This window comes from Lucilia cuprina, chromosome 4, assembly GCF_022045245.1.
Source record: "Lucilia cuprina isolate Lc7/37 chromosome 4, ASM2204524v1, whole genome shotgun sequence".
Lineage (NCBI taxonomy): Eukaryota > Metazoa > Arthropoda > Insecta > Diptera > Calliphoridae > Lucilia > Lucilia cuprina.
In genome coordinates, this window is record NC_060952.1 from 14770082 (window position 1) to 14787660 (window position 17579).

General features: G+C 24.0%; 1 protein-coding gene across 2 annotated transcripts in view; it reads right to left on the minus strand.

Annotated features, from left to right (window-relative positions):
- Positions 1–13239: 13239 nt before the first annotated feature.
- Positions 13240–17579, minus strand: part of LOC111681584 — a 111621-nt gene continuing 107281 nt past the window's right edge. The window contains exons 17-18 of one of the 2 annotated variants that reach the window (XM_046949916.1): positions 16480–16707; positions 13240–14152 (exon numbers count right to left, since the gene is read on the minus strand). In XM_046949916.1, coding sequence (XP_046805872.1) covers positions 14102–14152; positions 16480–16707 — 279 coding nt within the window. In that variant the 3' untranslated portion in view covers positions 13240–14101. Of the gene's footprint in view, positions 14153–16464; positions 16708–17579 lie in introns of those variants that run through there. The other variant, XM_023443429.2, reaches the window with a different exon arrangement.

Sequence of the window (17579 nt, forward strand, 5' to 3'; positions counted from 1 at the left end):
ACAGCGTGAAAGATAGGAAAAGTGTGGATCAGCGAGGGTACGAGTGGTAAATATATTTATAAAAATTTATGTAATACCAATGTTATGTGCAGATGTTACTGGTACTTTTGTGTGATCATGTAGATAGTGTGTTGTACTTAGTATTTGTTGCTGTCGTTGGTTGGTCTTGTTTTGCTGTAATTATATACTTGTTTTTAGCTTTTTACGCTACTATAAACACCAAAGTGGTTTATAGATAATTCAGCCTTAGTAGCTTATGTAACATCTATATACATATGTACATAAACATCAACTTCCCACATAAACAAGTATTGTTTATATTCTATATTTTTTGTTATTTTTCTGATTTTGTAAAATGAAAAACATTGTTTAAATATGAGATAGGGTTAACTTATGTATGCACCTACACATATACATACATAAGTGTAAACTTGAAACCAAACTGTTACCATTACTTCTATACCAATTTATAGTATTTATATACATACATTTATTTTAACCGCCACATTTATATTGTATATAAATAAAATTGTTGTTAATACTTACTAACGCAATCCACAGTAACCAAATGCTGTTGTCGTTTATTTTATTTTTTTTATAAAAAGAAATGGGATAGAACAACAGAAAACGCACAAATATATATAGAAAATAAAGCACGTGTTAATATGCAAATGAGGATATTAAAATGACGGTAGATACATATGTTTGTTTAAAAATATGTATATTCATAATTATATTTCCAAAGGAGTGTTTCTCACGAATTTTTTTAGTTCTTATGATTTTCTATTACGGAAATTTTTATTTCCATGAATTCAGATTTCATAGAAAATTCAGGGTACGATATTTTGATTTATGAAAAACATTACATTTTATAGAAAATTCTAGCTACGGTATTTTGTTTAATGGAAAATATTACAGTGCTACAATTTCTTGTAAAAAATATTCTATTAAAAAATGTTTTTATAATTTTTTAGTTATTTCATATTTGTTGCTGAATTTACCAAATATCTAAAGGATTTGTTAGAGAATTAATTTTTCAATTGATTTTATCTTAATATAAAATATAAAACCTAAATTAATTTTACCGTTTTCTAAATGTTAATTTGAAATTTAAAATTCTAATTAAGTTTATAGTTCAATTTGACTAAAAGTTCAAATGAAATTAAAATTTCACTAATATAAAAATATAAATTTCATATTCCAATTTTGAATAAAATGGTGTAGTTTTATCTACATACGTTTTGTGGCAAATTGTATTTATGACAATTTCATTATATTTTCCAACAAACATGATTTTTTATGTATGTATGTGTGTTTATATATACATATGTATAACATATGGCTTTAGTTGTTGTTATTATTATATTATTGAGGTGTCTGATAATGAATTTATACTTAATGAGTACGGGAGTACTCTTTCTACACTTCATTCAATTAAGTAGATAAACATTCCTTAAATTAACATTATATAAAATATTGTATTGATTTTGGCAAATAGAAGCAACATTATCATCCCTTAAATTATGTAAAAACGTTTTAAATTAATATATTAGATACTAAAAATTATCTTATGTGAAATAAAATATAATATTTTCCTTATATTTTGATAATATCGTACCTATTCAAATGTTATTCAGCATTTATTGTCTGAATATTTCTGCGTATTTGAATATTTGTCTCTATGGTTTACCTGAATATTAAGCCTGAATGTATGTATTTATTGTCGGTAAAAATTTATATGTATACTGATGGGCGTTTAGATGTGAGTATGTTTATATTTCTATCATGCGGTTATAACTTATACAAATATGACACTTTATTCATGTACTTGTTGTTATTATTGTTGCTATATTGTATATGTTACTAACAAAACAAACAAACCAAAAAGAACCTAAAAAAGTTAAATAAAATAATAATAACGCAACGACTACAAATTCATGGATGTGAACGTGTGTATAGCTGGATGGGCTTATGTTGCTGTTGACGGATTAGTGTTATTTGTTTTGTAAACATAAATTTTATTTTACAGCTCAAGTTGGCCTGTAATCCGTTGACAATGCGTATGCACATAAATAAATAGGCAAACAAATAAACAGGTATATATATGTATATGAATGTGCACAAAACTAGTTAAAAATGGCAAATATATATTAATATTGCATAATTATGAGTTATAGCAAAAAGTAGATTACAAGAATAATGTTTGATAAATTTTGCCACATCGGTAGAAAGAATATATTATGAGCATTAAAAATTATTTTCACAATATTTAAAAACACCACAGCATATACATATACATTCTAATACACAAATGTTATTAAATCTGTAAACTCTAATTTTTTAAAAACTTGTATTATTACATAATTAATTAAAATCACTTTTTATCTGAAGAGGTAACTGCTTACCAGGTTCGCTTATAAATAAGTACTTAAATAAGTCATAACAAATATGACAAGATATAGCACCACTGTTTTCACAGAAAAAACTAAGTTTGAAAAATAATAAAAATATAATTTTTATACAGTAATTACAATTATATCTATGTGATTATAAGTAAGCCAATATTTGAATACTTAAAAGTAATTTTGTAATAATTGAAAAGAAAGCCCTTGTGTAAGTACATATCATAACAAAGTTCTAAGCTATTTATAAAATTCAAGTCATGATAACGACCTTTCAAATTTTAGTCACTTCATATTGAAAATATGTAAGTTATTAAAAATATGTTTAATAAAATTTCAAATGGTTTCTTATTTATCCTAACAGAATTGTTAATGAAATCCTTGTGGAATTAAATTCATAAAAAACATGTCCTTTAATTAAATTAACAGAATATTTTTTTATTTCTTCTTCTGCAATAAAAAGCAATTGCATATCTACTAGGGTTGTCTATTATTCGTTTAAAATTATTCAAATAAAAACTTATATATTTTTTTATTCGAGTAGTCGACTAAATTTCAAATAAAATAATTTAATAAAATATAAATAAAACTTGCCAAATGCCTCCAAAATCTTAAGATACCGGTAAAAAAGGGTTTGCGTACATTAATGAACTTTTACGTCAGTAACGTAGTTCAATCTCAGCCTATTTTCAATTTCTCAGTCGATTTCAAAACGGAAGCTGAGGCTTTTATAATGATATATGTATACGATGTTTAACTTAAGTAGAGAAATATGTGTACATTTCATCAGATGGGTATAGGGGATCAATTGTATTTTTCATTCCGTTTATAACACATCGAAATATTGGGTCCTTATTAGATTCTAAAACGATACCTGTCTATAGAAATCTCTATAATACGAGTTAGAAAGTTGAAATTTTGAACAAATATTTTTTTGTTTTGTTTTTAAAATGGGCAATATCTGTTTACGATTTATCCTAGCACCCATATAAGGATCCCTTCAGAAAATTACTATAACGCAGATAACTGGCTTATAAAAGCGCGGATGGCAATGGAATTCAAAATGTAGAAATTTCTGAGGATCGGTCGATAAACGATCCTGCCTCCCATATAAAGATCTCATCGGAAAATTATTTTTATTCACTTAAAAATACCAGTACTAAATTCTACATAAACAGTTGTCTTGCATTCAAAAAATATATAGAATCACTTCTATACAGGAAGACAAATCTTTCAAAAAGTAGTGAAAGATATGTTTCAATAATAACAGATCTTTTGATTTAGTATTTGTGTATATCTTTGTACAATATCATAATAATTATAGATAAAAAGTAACATTAAAATATTATTCGAATATTCGATTATTCGACAAAATTGTTCAATTTATTCTTTATTCTAAATTAGAAATATATTATTCGAAGAAAAACAAAAAAAAAATCCTCTATTAATCGAATAATTTTTATTCGAATGACAACCCTAATATCTAAAATACACATGCATATTTAACTAAAATATAACAGTAGAATTCCAATTAAATTAAAAACTGCATTTGTTAGAAACGTATTCAAACTAGTGATGAAAATCAGCATTCTTCTGTAACCAAAAAACTAAAATTGCCAGCATGTTAAGAGAAAATTATTTTGCTGAAAAAGAAACTGTGTATTTAATCTATGTTAAAGCAATGTACTAAAGAAAACAAACATTTTTTGCCAAATGCACAATTAAATTCATGTTTAATTTATACAATACTATGTGCATTTTTTCTTTTTTAATTATTTTATTGAATTTTATATGACTATTTGTTATTCTCAGATTAAATAAAATATAATGTACTAAATTAGGTTTAATAAATACTGGTATGAATGGGGTCATAAAGTAATATTATGCGTATTATTTCATGATCCTATATGATTGCAACAAATTAGGTTAATATATAAAAATTAATATTAAATAAATGTTTATTTTCTTTAATTTAAATATTTTACAAAATAAAGCGAAATAAAACTTATTTTAAATACATACACACAGAAAAAAGATCGATTGGAAATCGGTTAGCATAATAAATATTTAGTTAAATTAATTAAAATTCTATCGCTGTTATTAAAAATCTGTAAAATTAACTAATTTTCTATATTCAGTACTAAAAAACCATAATTATAAACGAATTGTGGTGTTAACAATTTCCATATCAGTAATTTGAACTAAATTGTATCGGTTATTAATTATTTTTGTGAATTCAGTAAAAGAAGCCGATTTTTATTTAGAATTGAAACGTCAGAACATCAAATATTAGTCGTTGCAACTGAAAAATAGTAGAGAGTAAAAAATATTGGGCACTGCAACCAATTATTAATGGAAACAATTATTTAAAATTAAATGATGATTAAAGGAACAAATTTCGATGTTCACAACCAATAAGTTGGTAATTTTAGATGACGTACATAAAAATAAATAAAATAAAATAAATTTATATTTAATGAAAAGACAAATTACATTTGAGGATAAATAAATACGGAAAGATAAAGGTAATGTTAAATTTCTTTTATATCTCCTAATCTTTTTTGTGTTATTTTCTATTAGTTTTCTTAATTTTACAGATGCGGAAAGATAGTACTCCTTTGGGCATGTTAGACATGTTAGGATGAAGAAAAAAATCGCCCCACATAAACATCAAATTTTCATCTGTCATCCAATAATATATATACGTTTTGTAAGTTTATACAGATTCATATTTTATTGTAAATATTTTAAATAAAATGAAATATATTTTAAAAATACACATAATCCACAAATTGGGTTTTAATAAATAATAATTTCAGTTGTAAATACCAATAATTTCAATCCTGATTACCGAATAATAATCAAAAATAGTTGTGTACTCCATACATTCAATAAGAGTAACCGAATTTTACAATAATTACAATCGAATAAAGGTATAGTTGTGAGAACCGACTGAATTCGATTGGAAACAAAATCGGTTATCACAACGAATCTGTTTTCTCTGTGTAGGCAAACCAAATTGCAGCTTATCGACCACCAACACAAAATGGATTAAGTTCTTTAACCATAAAAACATTATATTTAATCATTTAAATATCCATGAAATTACTCCTAAAAACAGAAATAACAATACTACTTAAATTTATAAATTTTAATTATTTCATTATTCCATGGGAGTAAATTCGTAGGCCGTTTGAAAAGAAATGAGTTTGTTTGAATTGAACTTACTCAGTATACATGAAATCAATTATTTCGTTTAAAATAAAAAAGTGGTTGTAAAGTAAATAATTAACTTAAAATTTAATGTTTAAAAGACTTCTGCGCAAAGATATAGAAGCTGCACGCAAAGAAAAAATATGGTTGTGGTAACCATGTTCTAAGAGCAACATATTATGGCTAAAATTATGATTGTAGTCTAAATATATTATTGTTATTGTAAAAATTTCAAAATATCATATAATGATTAAAAACAGTTGAAATATTTTTCAGAATATTTTTTATTTACCATAATATTGTTTGTTTTCGATTGTTATACTATATTATGATCCAAAATGATCAAAATCTCGTTAAAGAATATGTATAGAAATCAAATTTATTTTGATTACTGAATCAGTAAAATTACAGTTTCTAAAAAAGTAAAAAGTAGAAGACTGCAATACATGACACGACTTACAAATTTCAATTTGTTTTACAAAAATTCAACTACATTATACAAAGTGAAATACTTATAAATATAATGTTTAAACCGAATTAGATTTATTTCAACCATTTTATTGTCGCGTAAAACAGCACACAAAAATTGTATAAGTGAGGTGTGTGGCTAAAGTTGTTTTGTTGTTGTAACAACAGACATAGAACAACATAACATATAATGGTTATTTATTACAACATAACATACAAAGGTTAAGTTAAGGCGACATTACATTGGTTATTTGTAAGTTTAAATATTTTTAAGTAACATAATATGTTTTAAACGTTACTATTACATAGTTATTGAAAAATTAATTATTTTTCAGTGAATCATACTCCAATTTATAATTGCCTTAAACATGAAAATGATTACAGTAACAACAATATTGTTTAAATTGAATTAAAATAACAATTATAAGTTTTTTATAACAACATATTGTTACAGTGAATATTGTTTAGTGTTAGTAACAATGACAAACTATGTTTTTTCTCTGCGTGTGTATACGTTCTTTCATAAGATTTACATTGACTGATTTTTTATAACTTGTAAGCGATTGTACATGTCTTCAATGACATTAGCAATGACTTAATGACTTAAAATGCTATTTTGTAAGAAAATTTCGGCATTTTAACTCTTACCGAGTAATGCAAGTTTTTGCTGGGTAACTTTAAATTCGTTTGAGTTTTAACAAATATTCAAATATGACTCTTGAAAGCATAAAAACTTTTTTTTTAAATATTAAATTATTCCCCCTATCGCCAGTCATCATTTCACGTGAAATATGTTCCCTTTTCACTTTTTTCGTTTAATATCAATTTTGTCTTGAAAAAACTAAATACCAAAATATGTTTAATAACATTATGTTTCAAATATTTAATTTCTAACAACACACACTAACGATGAAAACAATTTTTAAATACGTTTTATTAATTAAATTATTAGTTAGTGTGATGGGCTCTAAAATGACAATAAACAAGTAGTGTCACCTACCAGTTTTTGTGATATTCCCATTGATTGTATACTTGTGTCTAAAACATTCAATTCATTAATTTTACAGAAGTATCTTCACTTAAACTTATAGTTTTAATAATGTATTATTGGAAAATTTTTAGAAAATGAATTTCGCAAAATGTGTATAATTGGATTTTAATAGCAAATAAATGGAATATATATTCAACAACTTGAAACCAATTTAATGTATTAATTGTCAGTAAAGTTGTGGGTAATAATTAAAAACCGATGTCAGATAAAAAACCCATGTCAGGTTTCCGTACCTTGAATTACATCAAATCGAGTTAGATTGCCTTTTATAGTTGTTACAAACCTCCATTTTGTTTGCCTGTGTAATTATTATATGTACTTGAATTAGAAGGAAAATATGAAAATATATGAAGTTCTTTTTAGCACGTAATTTAATTAATTAAAATTTATAAAATGAATGTAATTATAATAATTTTTTTCTTATTGCTGAAATGTATAATTAGGATATTTATTTAAATTTAATGTATTTATAGATACCAAAAATTATTTTTAATTAGATGCAGTATTTTTGATATAAATAGTTAATAAATATTTTTTAATTTTTAAACTAAATATTTGGTAAAGTTTATTTTAATCTTTCATTTGCTTTTTAAAGAGAAAATTTGATTTATTAGTGAGTCTCCTTTTTTAATGGCTTATATATATATATGGCGAATATATTGCTTCTGTTGTCTACAGAAACATTATTGCGAAACTAATTCTTAATTAAAAAACTGAAAAATGTTTTATTATGTATTAGTTCAGTATTTGTTTAATTTTTATGATTATTAACTTGTTTTTTTAAGTTCAATAGTAGTTTTGAAACACATTTCCAAAATAATCCTAAATCTCTCATGTATTCATTCTCGTCATCAACTACAAATGGACCTTTTTTAATTTCAAAGTATACTTAACATGAAATGTGAAAACCTACCAAGAGATCATGTTGCTAAAAATTATCCAATTTGTAAAAAAACTAGATGTTATTTAGCTGTTATGATTTGTAAATTTGTTTAGACTTTAGGAAAGAGGAACTCTTATCCCAAAAATTGCTTAAAAATCTGGTGTATGTTGCACTTTGGATTCCTTTAAAAAAGTTACGGGGCGCATGGATTTTAAATTCAGGAGTATTTTGAATACCGCTAATAAGTCTATGTTTGACTAATGTACTCTTTTAAATTTATGATATGTGACACTTTTGAAATAGTCGAAATGTATCATAACGTCCGTGGACATTATGACACAGTAAAGTTCTGCACATTTAATTGGTTCTAGGAAAAAGCTACGTGTATATACATACATATTAGGCTTTTATGAAAATTTTTAGATCAGCAATAATATTGGCGTAATTATTTTGTTAAAATTTCCACTCCTTCATCTGCATATCTGCAGCCAAAATACGGATTAAAAAAAAAAATAAAAATATGATATTATCATTCGTAAATATAATATTCAATGACCTTAAAAAGTAGTATTAAAATTAATTAATTTTTATAATTTAAATGATTTTAAAATGATTTTAAAATGATTTTAAGCGGGTTTTAAAGAAATAGTAATTTTTTTCTTACACAGAAATATTTAAAAACAAAATGTTTGGCAATTGGTTTGATACATTTTAAATTTTTTAAATTATTTTGGAGGTTATATGCTATTTATAATATATTTTTTATAATTTTTCTTGCGATAGCTCAAAATTATGGAATTTTGAGACCCATTTCGAAAAGATTGCAAGCAAAATTTTATGAAAAATTTTTTTTTGTACAGGGATCTAGATTTTGAATCTGTGGTATATTAATACGTTTTTAGTACATTAATACTGATCGGTTGAGAGGTATATGGGTATGGACATAAAGTTTTGTACTCAAAGTTATTTCTAAAAAATTCAAATCTTTATTTAATTCGGTTATTTTTAGTTTATTAAGGTCCCTCCAAAAACTTAAACATAAATCATTTATTTATGCAAATACAGGACATAATAACCGAGTATTCATTTAAAATAAATCATAATGTTTTCATTAAACTATATAATTTAAATTTCTAGTAAGTAAACTGAAACTAATTTCATATTTGATTGCTTAAATTTGACAATGTTGTTTTTTTATTATGCTTTTTCATTAGGACTGTCATTTACTAGAGTTAAATCGCATTTGATTTATTTACATACATAATTATTTTCTTTTTATACCCTACATCATTGTAGTTGTGTGGATATTATACGTATTTATGATGTTTGCAACAATCAAATTTTCAAGATAATTTGAAGAAATTTGGTACAGACTCTGTTTTTGATTCAAGTTCGACTCACAACTGTATATTTGGAGCATACAGGCTCCAAATTGAGCTCATAATTATATACAAAAACCGTCGAGCCTTAGATTTATACTAGTCTAAATAACACAACCTATTTATTTAAAGATCGGGCCTAAGCTCCCATACCAAGCTTCTTTTTGGAAAATTTACAGCCCCACATTAAAACTTGATATATGGCTTTCCTTTCAACAGATCTCGTATTTTGTGAACAAACTATTAAAATATTAAAATGTAATAATTAAAAAGATGACATTGGATGTAAGGCATTCTATGACTGGACATGCCTGACGATAAATGTTTACTTGTTTTTTTTTAACTATCAACTTGAAAACAATGTCGGTGTATATTAGTAATTACTGCATATTTTGCTGACAGTTTTCTGTGATCACTATAATTAAATTGTTCTGATAACAGTTTATAGCATTTTAATAAATTGTTGATATTTCAATTTATTCATTGTTTTATTTACATTGCAGTATACATACTATGTATGACTATTTATTTCTATATATATACAGATGTAGTTACATACATGCATGTATGTAAATATTTACAAATACCCAACAAAAAAAATTACCAGTGTGTAAACTGAATGTAATTTTCCTGACTTTTTTGCAAAAAGTGCTAATACAATGATTTCCCAAACTCAAGCTATTCTGCAGTCCATAAATATCGTTAAAAATTCGTTCAGATTTTTTATTTAAGTAAATAATATTTATGTGTTATTAAAAATAATTTTGATTATTAATATGTATTAGTTTAATAACTTTCCTTATTTATTACAATGTATAAATATATTTTCCAAAAATACATACAAAACAAATAGCTTGAAAAACTGAAATATCGAATCACCGAATTTGCATTAGTTCTATTGTTATGAATTCTCACATAAATGTATATATATCTAATGCTAAATTCATCTAAATCGAATCACTTCGTCATCACTTGCACCTCTGATTAAACAACATCATTGTCACGTAACTTTTTGCTGGGTATACACATATTGTGGATATACATATATTTAATATACCGGCAGTCACTGGTCGCAGTATATTAAATATACTATTCATTTTATTATAAAATAAAGTATACTTAACACGATTACTAATGGACATTTGACTTTGCTATATATTACGTTTGGTAAGTAATATTTCTGTTATTTTAATCTACATTTTCAAGGATATGTATGTAAGTATAAAGTTATCCATTTCGTTAAAACATATGGAAAAGGTATTGTGTACCTTGTTACTTTTTTAACTGCTGGGTTATGCATACAAGCATGTCATGTTTTTTCTTGTGAATATATGCACATGGACAACTTGCCACACCAATCGACACAAAATATTTAACTGCAGCAATAGGCAAAAATATGAAAAACAAATAAAATATATATTTTATATAATTAAATCCTTTTACTTAAAATTAAAAAAGTTAAACTAAATAAATATTTATAATAAATATTCGTATTGATGATTTGAACTATATATTTTTTAAGTGGTATTCAAAATTAATCCTTAGTTAAAATTTGTTTAAAAAGGGAATGCGTTTTCCAAATATCGATCGATAAAAAAATAAATAATTTTACTCCTTAGACCAAATTTACTCTTTAATTGTGACCTTTACGTTGGGCGGGCATAGTTAAAGAGACTAAGGAAGTGCTTTGTAGGAGTTTCGTTTTTAAAATATCATTGAAGAAATTAATCTGAATTTAGTCACTGTTGACCTAAATGTAATCACTGTTTTAAGTAAATCTGTTATCATAAAGCAATGGAATATGTATTTATAATAGTCTTTTAGACTAAAATTAATCTCATATTGGCAAAGCGAGATATTGGAGGTCAAAGGTTAATAATAAAGATTAAGTGTCAATTTTTTTTTTCTAAATTTCAATCGATTTAAAAAAATAAAATTTTAGTCCTTAAACAAAAATTACTACAAAATTTAGTCCAATTATTTTGGAAATTCTGACCTATAGAGGACTAGGTGTATTTTTTCGGATTTGATGTATATATGTACATCCTCCTTTCAAACTAACTAACTTTTGCAAAAGTAGTTACATCTTGGCTTCTGTATAGATTTTCAGACGATCTGAATGTGACCGGGCATTGTTAAATAGACTCAGAAAGTGATTGATGATTTTGTAGGAGTTTCGTTTTTAAAATATCGTTCAAGAAATTAACCTGAATTTAGTGACCGTTTTAAGCAAATCTGTAACCATAAAGTTTGGTTATAAACATATGATTTTTGTTAAAAAACAATAAAAATTAAGTATACATTCTTGTGTGTGGCCTCCGGTAGGTAGGTCGTGGGAGTGATTCCCACCTGAGACATTAGTTAAGGAGCGCACAACAGGCCCTATAGAGGCCTAGGTGTATTTCTTCGGATTTGATGTATATATGTACATCCTTCTTTCAAACTAACTAACTAACTTTTGCAAAAGTAGTTACATTTTGGCTTCTGTATAGATTTTCAGACGATCTGAATATGACTGTTTATATCGATCTAATTCGACAAAAGCGAGTTTTTTTATAGGAATTAAAATCTCTTTACCAAATTGAATTGGTCTATAAATAAATATATATACATACTTTTAAAGGTAATCGTGTCTAGTTAAAAAAATAATTAGGTTTATTAAAATACATCTGATAACTTATACTTACTTCAGCTGGATTTATTGAACAATTCTTTGCGGAATCAGAGTGCTAAAAATGCTAAACACTAACTACTCCATGTTTTCCCTGTTTCTCAGGAAACAATTTAGATATACTGAAAATGTATTTGCTTATATCATTAAAAGAAAACACTATGTTTTTTATTTTCATTTCTTTCACTTTAAATAATTTATTTTTTTCTTTATTTACTTAATATATATTTTTTCAGAATTAAGCTAACTTAAAAACAACTTCCTTAATTGTATGTATATTTATATATAATTTGCTTACAATTAATTTCACTAAACATTTTCTTTTTATTAAAAAAATTTAGGCCAAAAAATCAAACAAATTTTGAAATAAAATTTTTCGTAAAAAAGTAACAAATATGTCTATGTATAGATGCAAAATGTAAATATGGAAATAACTGATGGCAACATTAGTTAAAAACTTATAGATTTTACATGTTTTAATTATATATTATAGATTTTTCAAAAAGATTCGTTTCAATGCCATCGTTTTTATTGTTTTGTGTAAGTTTTTAATATTACAACTGTTTTGTATGTTTTTTATTTGTTTAAATTTTAGTTATTGTATAAAATTCTTTAGTGGCTGTTGTTCTTTTAGTTTTTTTATTTTTATTTATTAATAATTTTTATTTGTTAATAATATTCATTACAAACTTAACGATTAAATATACATAAAATTCATTATAGTTAAATATATGTATTTTTTCATATACAAACACCAGTTTTTTATTATTCTATAGTGTATACCTTTATATTACTTTATCTACAAACATTTACAAAGTTTTTTTTTCTGATACTTTATTTAGTTAATCATTTTTTAACATAAATTTGTATTATTAACTAATTATTATTTTTTAGCTATTTGTAGCTGATAAATACTCTATTGTTGCTCACAGTTTGAATTATTTTAAATTTTAATTTATTAATTTTTAATTAATTTATTCGTCTAACTCTACTTATACATTAATTATATATTTATTTTTAATGTATAAAAAATCTTTTTTTTATTAGTATTATACATATTATTATATATTTTATTTACAAAGAGAATATACAAAAACTATTCCGAAAAGTTTATTAATGTTAAAGTTAAATAAATTAAATAATGTAAAATATTTTTCTATGTAAAAAGGCTTATAGAAATTTATTTTTTTAATAATATAGAAGTATAAATAATACTGTATTTTTTTAATTTCTGATATATAATTTTTATAACATATTTGAGGCAAAAACTAATTTGTCATATAAAAAAAGGTATTAAACTTGTAATATGCATTTAAAATTAAATTAAATTTAGTACTAAAAAATCTTTGTTTGTAGTGAATATTATGTAAATTAAAATTTATATTAAAAATTAAATTTAAAATTATTTAAAAATCTAAATTAAGTATGAAAATTTTTTATTAATTTTCCAATTTAAATCAGTAGTATATAAAAAATACTAAAATTTGTTTTAAACTGTAGAGACAATTTTAGATTTGCTATTCATTTTTAAACCTTATAGAGTCCATTGAAAGTTTTATCGTAAATGACACATTCATTTCGTTGGTCACCCATATGTGAGGATTAAGAAAACCTATTTTTTTTTTGAATGAAACATATGTTGTATAATGGAATACTAAATTTTCTTCAGTAAAGTAAAAAATAAATATTGAAACACCCTTTTTTTCAAGTTGGGATATTTAAACCGATTTTTTAATAATTATTAAATTTTTATATATATATCGTTTTGTTGGACGGTGGTAAGTATTAATGTAGTCAAACAATTTAAGGTAATTATAATAAAATGTGCTAAAAAATATATAATACCTTAGAAATCATATGAACTTTTTATATTATTGATTTATTAAACCTACATATAATTGATTAAATATTTAAACTTTTTAGTTAAAATCATTGCTAAATTTGTATTAAAAGTTAACAAACTTCTTCGTGTCATCTATCCATATTAAAAAAATAAGATATGTTTTGATAAGTTTATTTAAAAAAGCAAACTAATTATAAATGTGATTCCTGTAACATTTTTCTAGGTGTATGATAATAAGGTTCCTGTTTAAAAATAAAATAATATCATAAAAATTAATATTTTTAAAATGAAATAAAAATAGATAAACAACTTAAATAAACATAACAATTTTTAATAATTTTATTATTTATAATAAAAGCCATGCAAATATTTAAATAAATCTGGTAAATGGATTGAAAGTGTTATTGAATATAAATAAATTAAACAAGCTGGTAAAATAATACGGGTCACATTCATATTCTTGTAAGTTTATAAAACAAATATTTAACAAAATATCTGTTATAAACCTATGATAAATGATTATGAACAAGACCCTATATATGTATGTATATAAATAATAATAATTATGAAATTGAAAAGCTGTTAATAAGAAATCAATATAAATGTCAGATCAAAAAATAAATTTATTAAAAATTTCAGTAGTTAATATTGATATAAATAAAGCAAAAATTGCATGATAAAAATAATGAAATATATTTTTTATGATAACAAATAAAAGATTTACAGTCAAACTCGCTTATAACAAACTAGGTTATAATGAATTTTCTTTTAGCTATTTTTTATTGAAAAACAACTCTTATTATGAACTCGGCTATTACAAATTCTTGCATAAAAGGAATTTCAAAATTATGTATTTAAATCGTAAGAAAGTATTTAGCTTTCTTAGACAAAAATATCAATATTTGTTTTTGTAATGAATTATTCACTTTATTCTTGGAACAAACAAATTTTTCACTAGTCTTTCTACAAACTTTGCTTATAAGGAACCAATTTGACTGGTATCCAGGAGTACGTAATAAACGGGTTTGACTGTATTCAAGAAACTAAAATTTTAATTTTTTTGCTTAATTTAAGTAGAAACTTTTTTGATATTATAATTAAAATATAATAATATAATAGCCGAGTTCCTTTGCTTGTCAGTGTTATTAGGAGTAGAAAAAGACAACTGTAATATGAAAGTTTTAAAGTTTAATTAAAAGCAAAACATTTTAGATTTATATTTTATCAAAGGTTTATAAATCAAATTTTCATACATAGTTTGTTCAATAAACCTTTGACAAATGTTTATTTACTAATAACAAATTAATATTTATTTTCATAAAAAATGTTTTAACCCTCTATAACTCAACATTTCCAAATTCGAATAGCAGCACAAATTGAATAAAATACGTAAATGTTAACATTAACGGTTTAAACCTCCATAACTCGACACGCTCAAAAAATGACTTTAATGATTATGACTTAGTACAAAATTCCAGTAAAGCAAAGACATTCGACATACATGTTAAATAAAATAAATTCTTTTTGTAAACTTTTATGAGGATGGCCCAATATAATTGACCCTACCTTTTATATGAGGTTTCTTGCAGAAAATAATTTAAAACCCAAAAAACTGGCTTAAAATTCATGTGTATCTTTGAAATTCACTAATACAAGGTTTATATACTTATAGTTCCTCCCCACTAAAATGTGGATAGAAACGCAATACAACAAAACAAGTTCTTTTTTAAAAATTAAATTTACCTAAAACTATTTAATTACGATACTAAAATGTTATATAGTATAGGACCACTTTCCGAAATTAATTTTAAATATGTGTACATATGGCACATGATTTGATGGTAGGTATATAAGATTCCGTATAGCCGAATTTAACACTCCTACTTTTCTTATGAAAAAAATAGTGCTATAACGATCATTTAAGTACCATCTGGATAGTTGAAGACATTACAAGAAAATCATATTTTCCATTCCTGGTTATGATAAACAACCAATAACTCAGTTGAAAAACATTAAATAAAGGCATTGACGACCATAATGAGTATGTTTAAAATGAGATTATTTTATTACTTAAGTTCAAATGTTATGTTCCTATAGTTCTTTTGGGTATTTTTATACTCCTTTTAAATAAAATGTTCCATATCTGATGGAATTTATAACATATTTAAATATAAGCCTAAAAATATACCACAATTTAACAAAAAACAAACACTATTACAAATTGATGTGTCTTTAAAAATCTATTATATTTCTTAACATTAAATAATTTTAGACCATTTTAAAGAAAGAAAGTACAAGATATACATATATTTTTCAAATATTATTTTTAACAGTCGTAGTAGTATTTTTAAGTAGTAGTATACCACAAATACAACAATATTTGTTTATTTTGTTTTAATTAATCTAATTATTAATATTACTATACAAATTCATTCAATATTATACAAATAATTTACAAAATCAAAAATTTACATAATACATACAATTAAATTGTTTGTTTTTATTATTATATTTGTTAAATGACAACAACAAACATTATAAACAACAATTAATTTTATATACAACTTTCCTGTATGCGATTCGATGTTGTCACCACTTCCGGTCGAAATCTGTACTCGCTTATTGATGATGTTACAGATGGATTATTAGGACTTAGTAGACTGACTTCCATGGGTTGTGTGGTGGGATGATATGATGATAATGACGAAGATGTAGTAGGCGTACTACTATATGGTAAACCCACACCTAAGGGTGGACTACATGTAGTAATGCCTTTTTTATTTAATGTGGCATAACTCTGAAGTGTAAGCAACAAGAGATATATAAAGTGGTAAAAGAAAAAGAGAAAAAAGCATTATGTGATGAAAAATTTTATAGTTTATAATGACATTGACCAACATGATTAATATGAGGAAAAAAACTGCATTTGTATATACAATATTACAATACATAGAACTGTCGGCAAACTTTTGTTACTGTTAAGTTTTTATTATTTACTACTTAAATGTTGTTTGTATTTATGTGTTTGTATTAAGGCTATTTTAATCAATACTGTTTATGTTGTAGTATGATTTTCTACATAAAACAAGGTCCTGTGTTTTTATTCTATTGTTCATAGGTTTTTTTATGTTTTTGTATTTAGTTCTTTTCTAAATATTTCTTGTTGATTTGTTTATTTTTATAAAACAAAGCAATTACAAAGGAGAAAGAGAGCTAAACAAAACAGGCAGTTTAGTAACAAAAACTTTATACTATTGTGCAATGTTTTTGTTTGGTTTTTAATTCCCTGCAGCTATTATATGGCAAACTTAATATGACCATGCGTTTTTTATGCAAATATAAATATATATATGGTTTGCTTTATATGTTAGTCTTGTTTTAATAAGTGTTTGTATATTTATTTAAAATAAAAACCGAGACAAATACGTTTTATAAATTCAATTAATGATTTTTATTAATTAAAGCCTTTCAAGGACATAAAGAATTATTCTTTCGAATTATTAAAAAACTAAAAATCAAAACTATTATTTACTTTTTTGAGTAGATGTAAACTATGCTAAAAGTCTATTGTGCTCAAGTTATCGAAATTCTATCCAAATCTTATGTAAGTACATAAAACATTAATTTATTTCTGAACATAATAAACATTAAAATGGAATATATCCATAT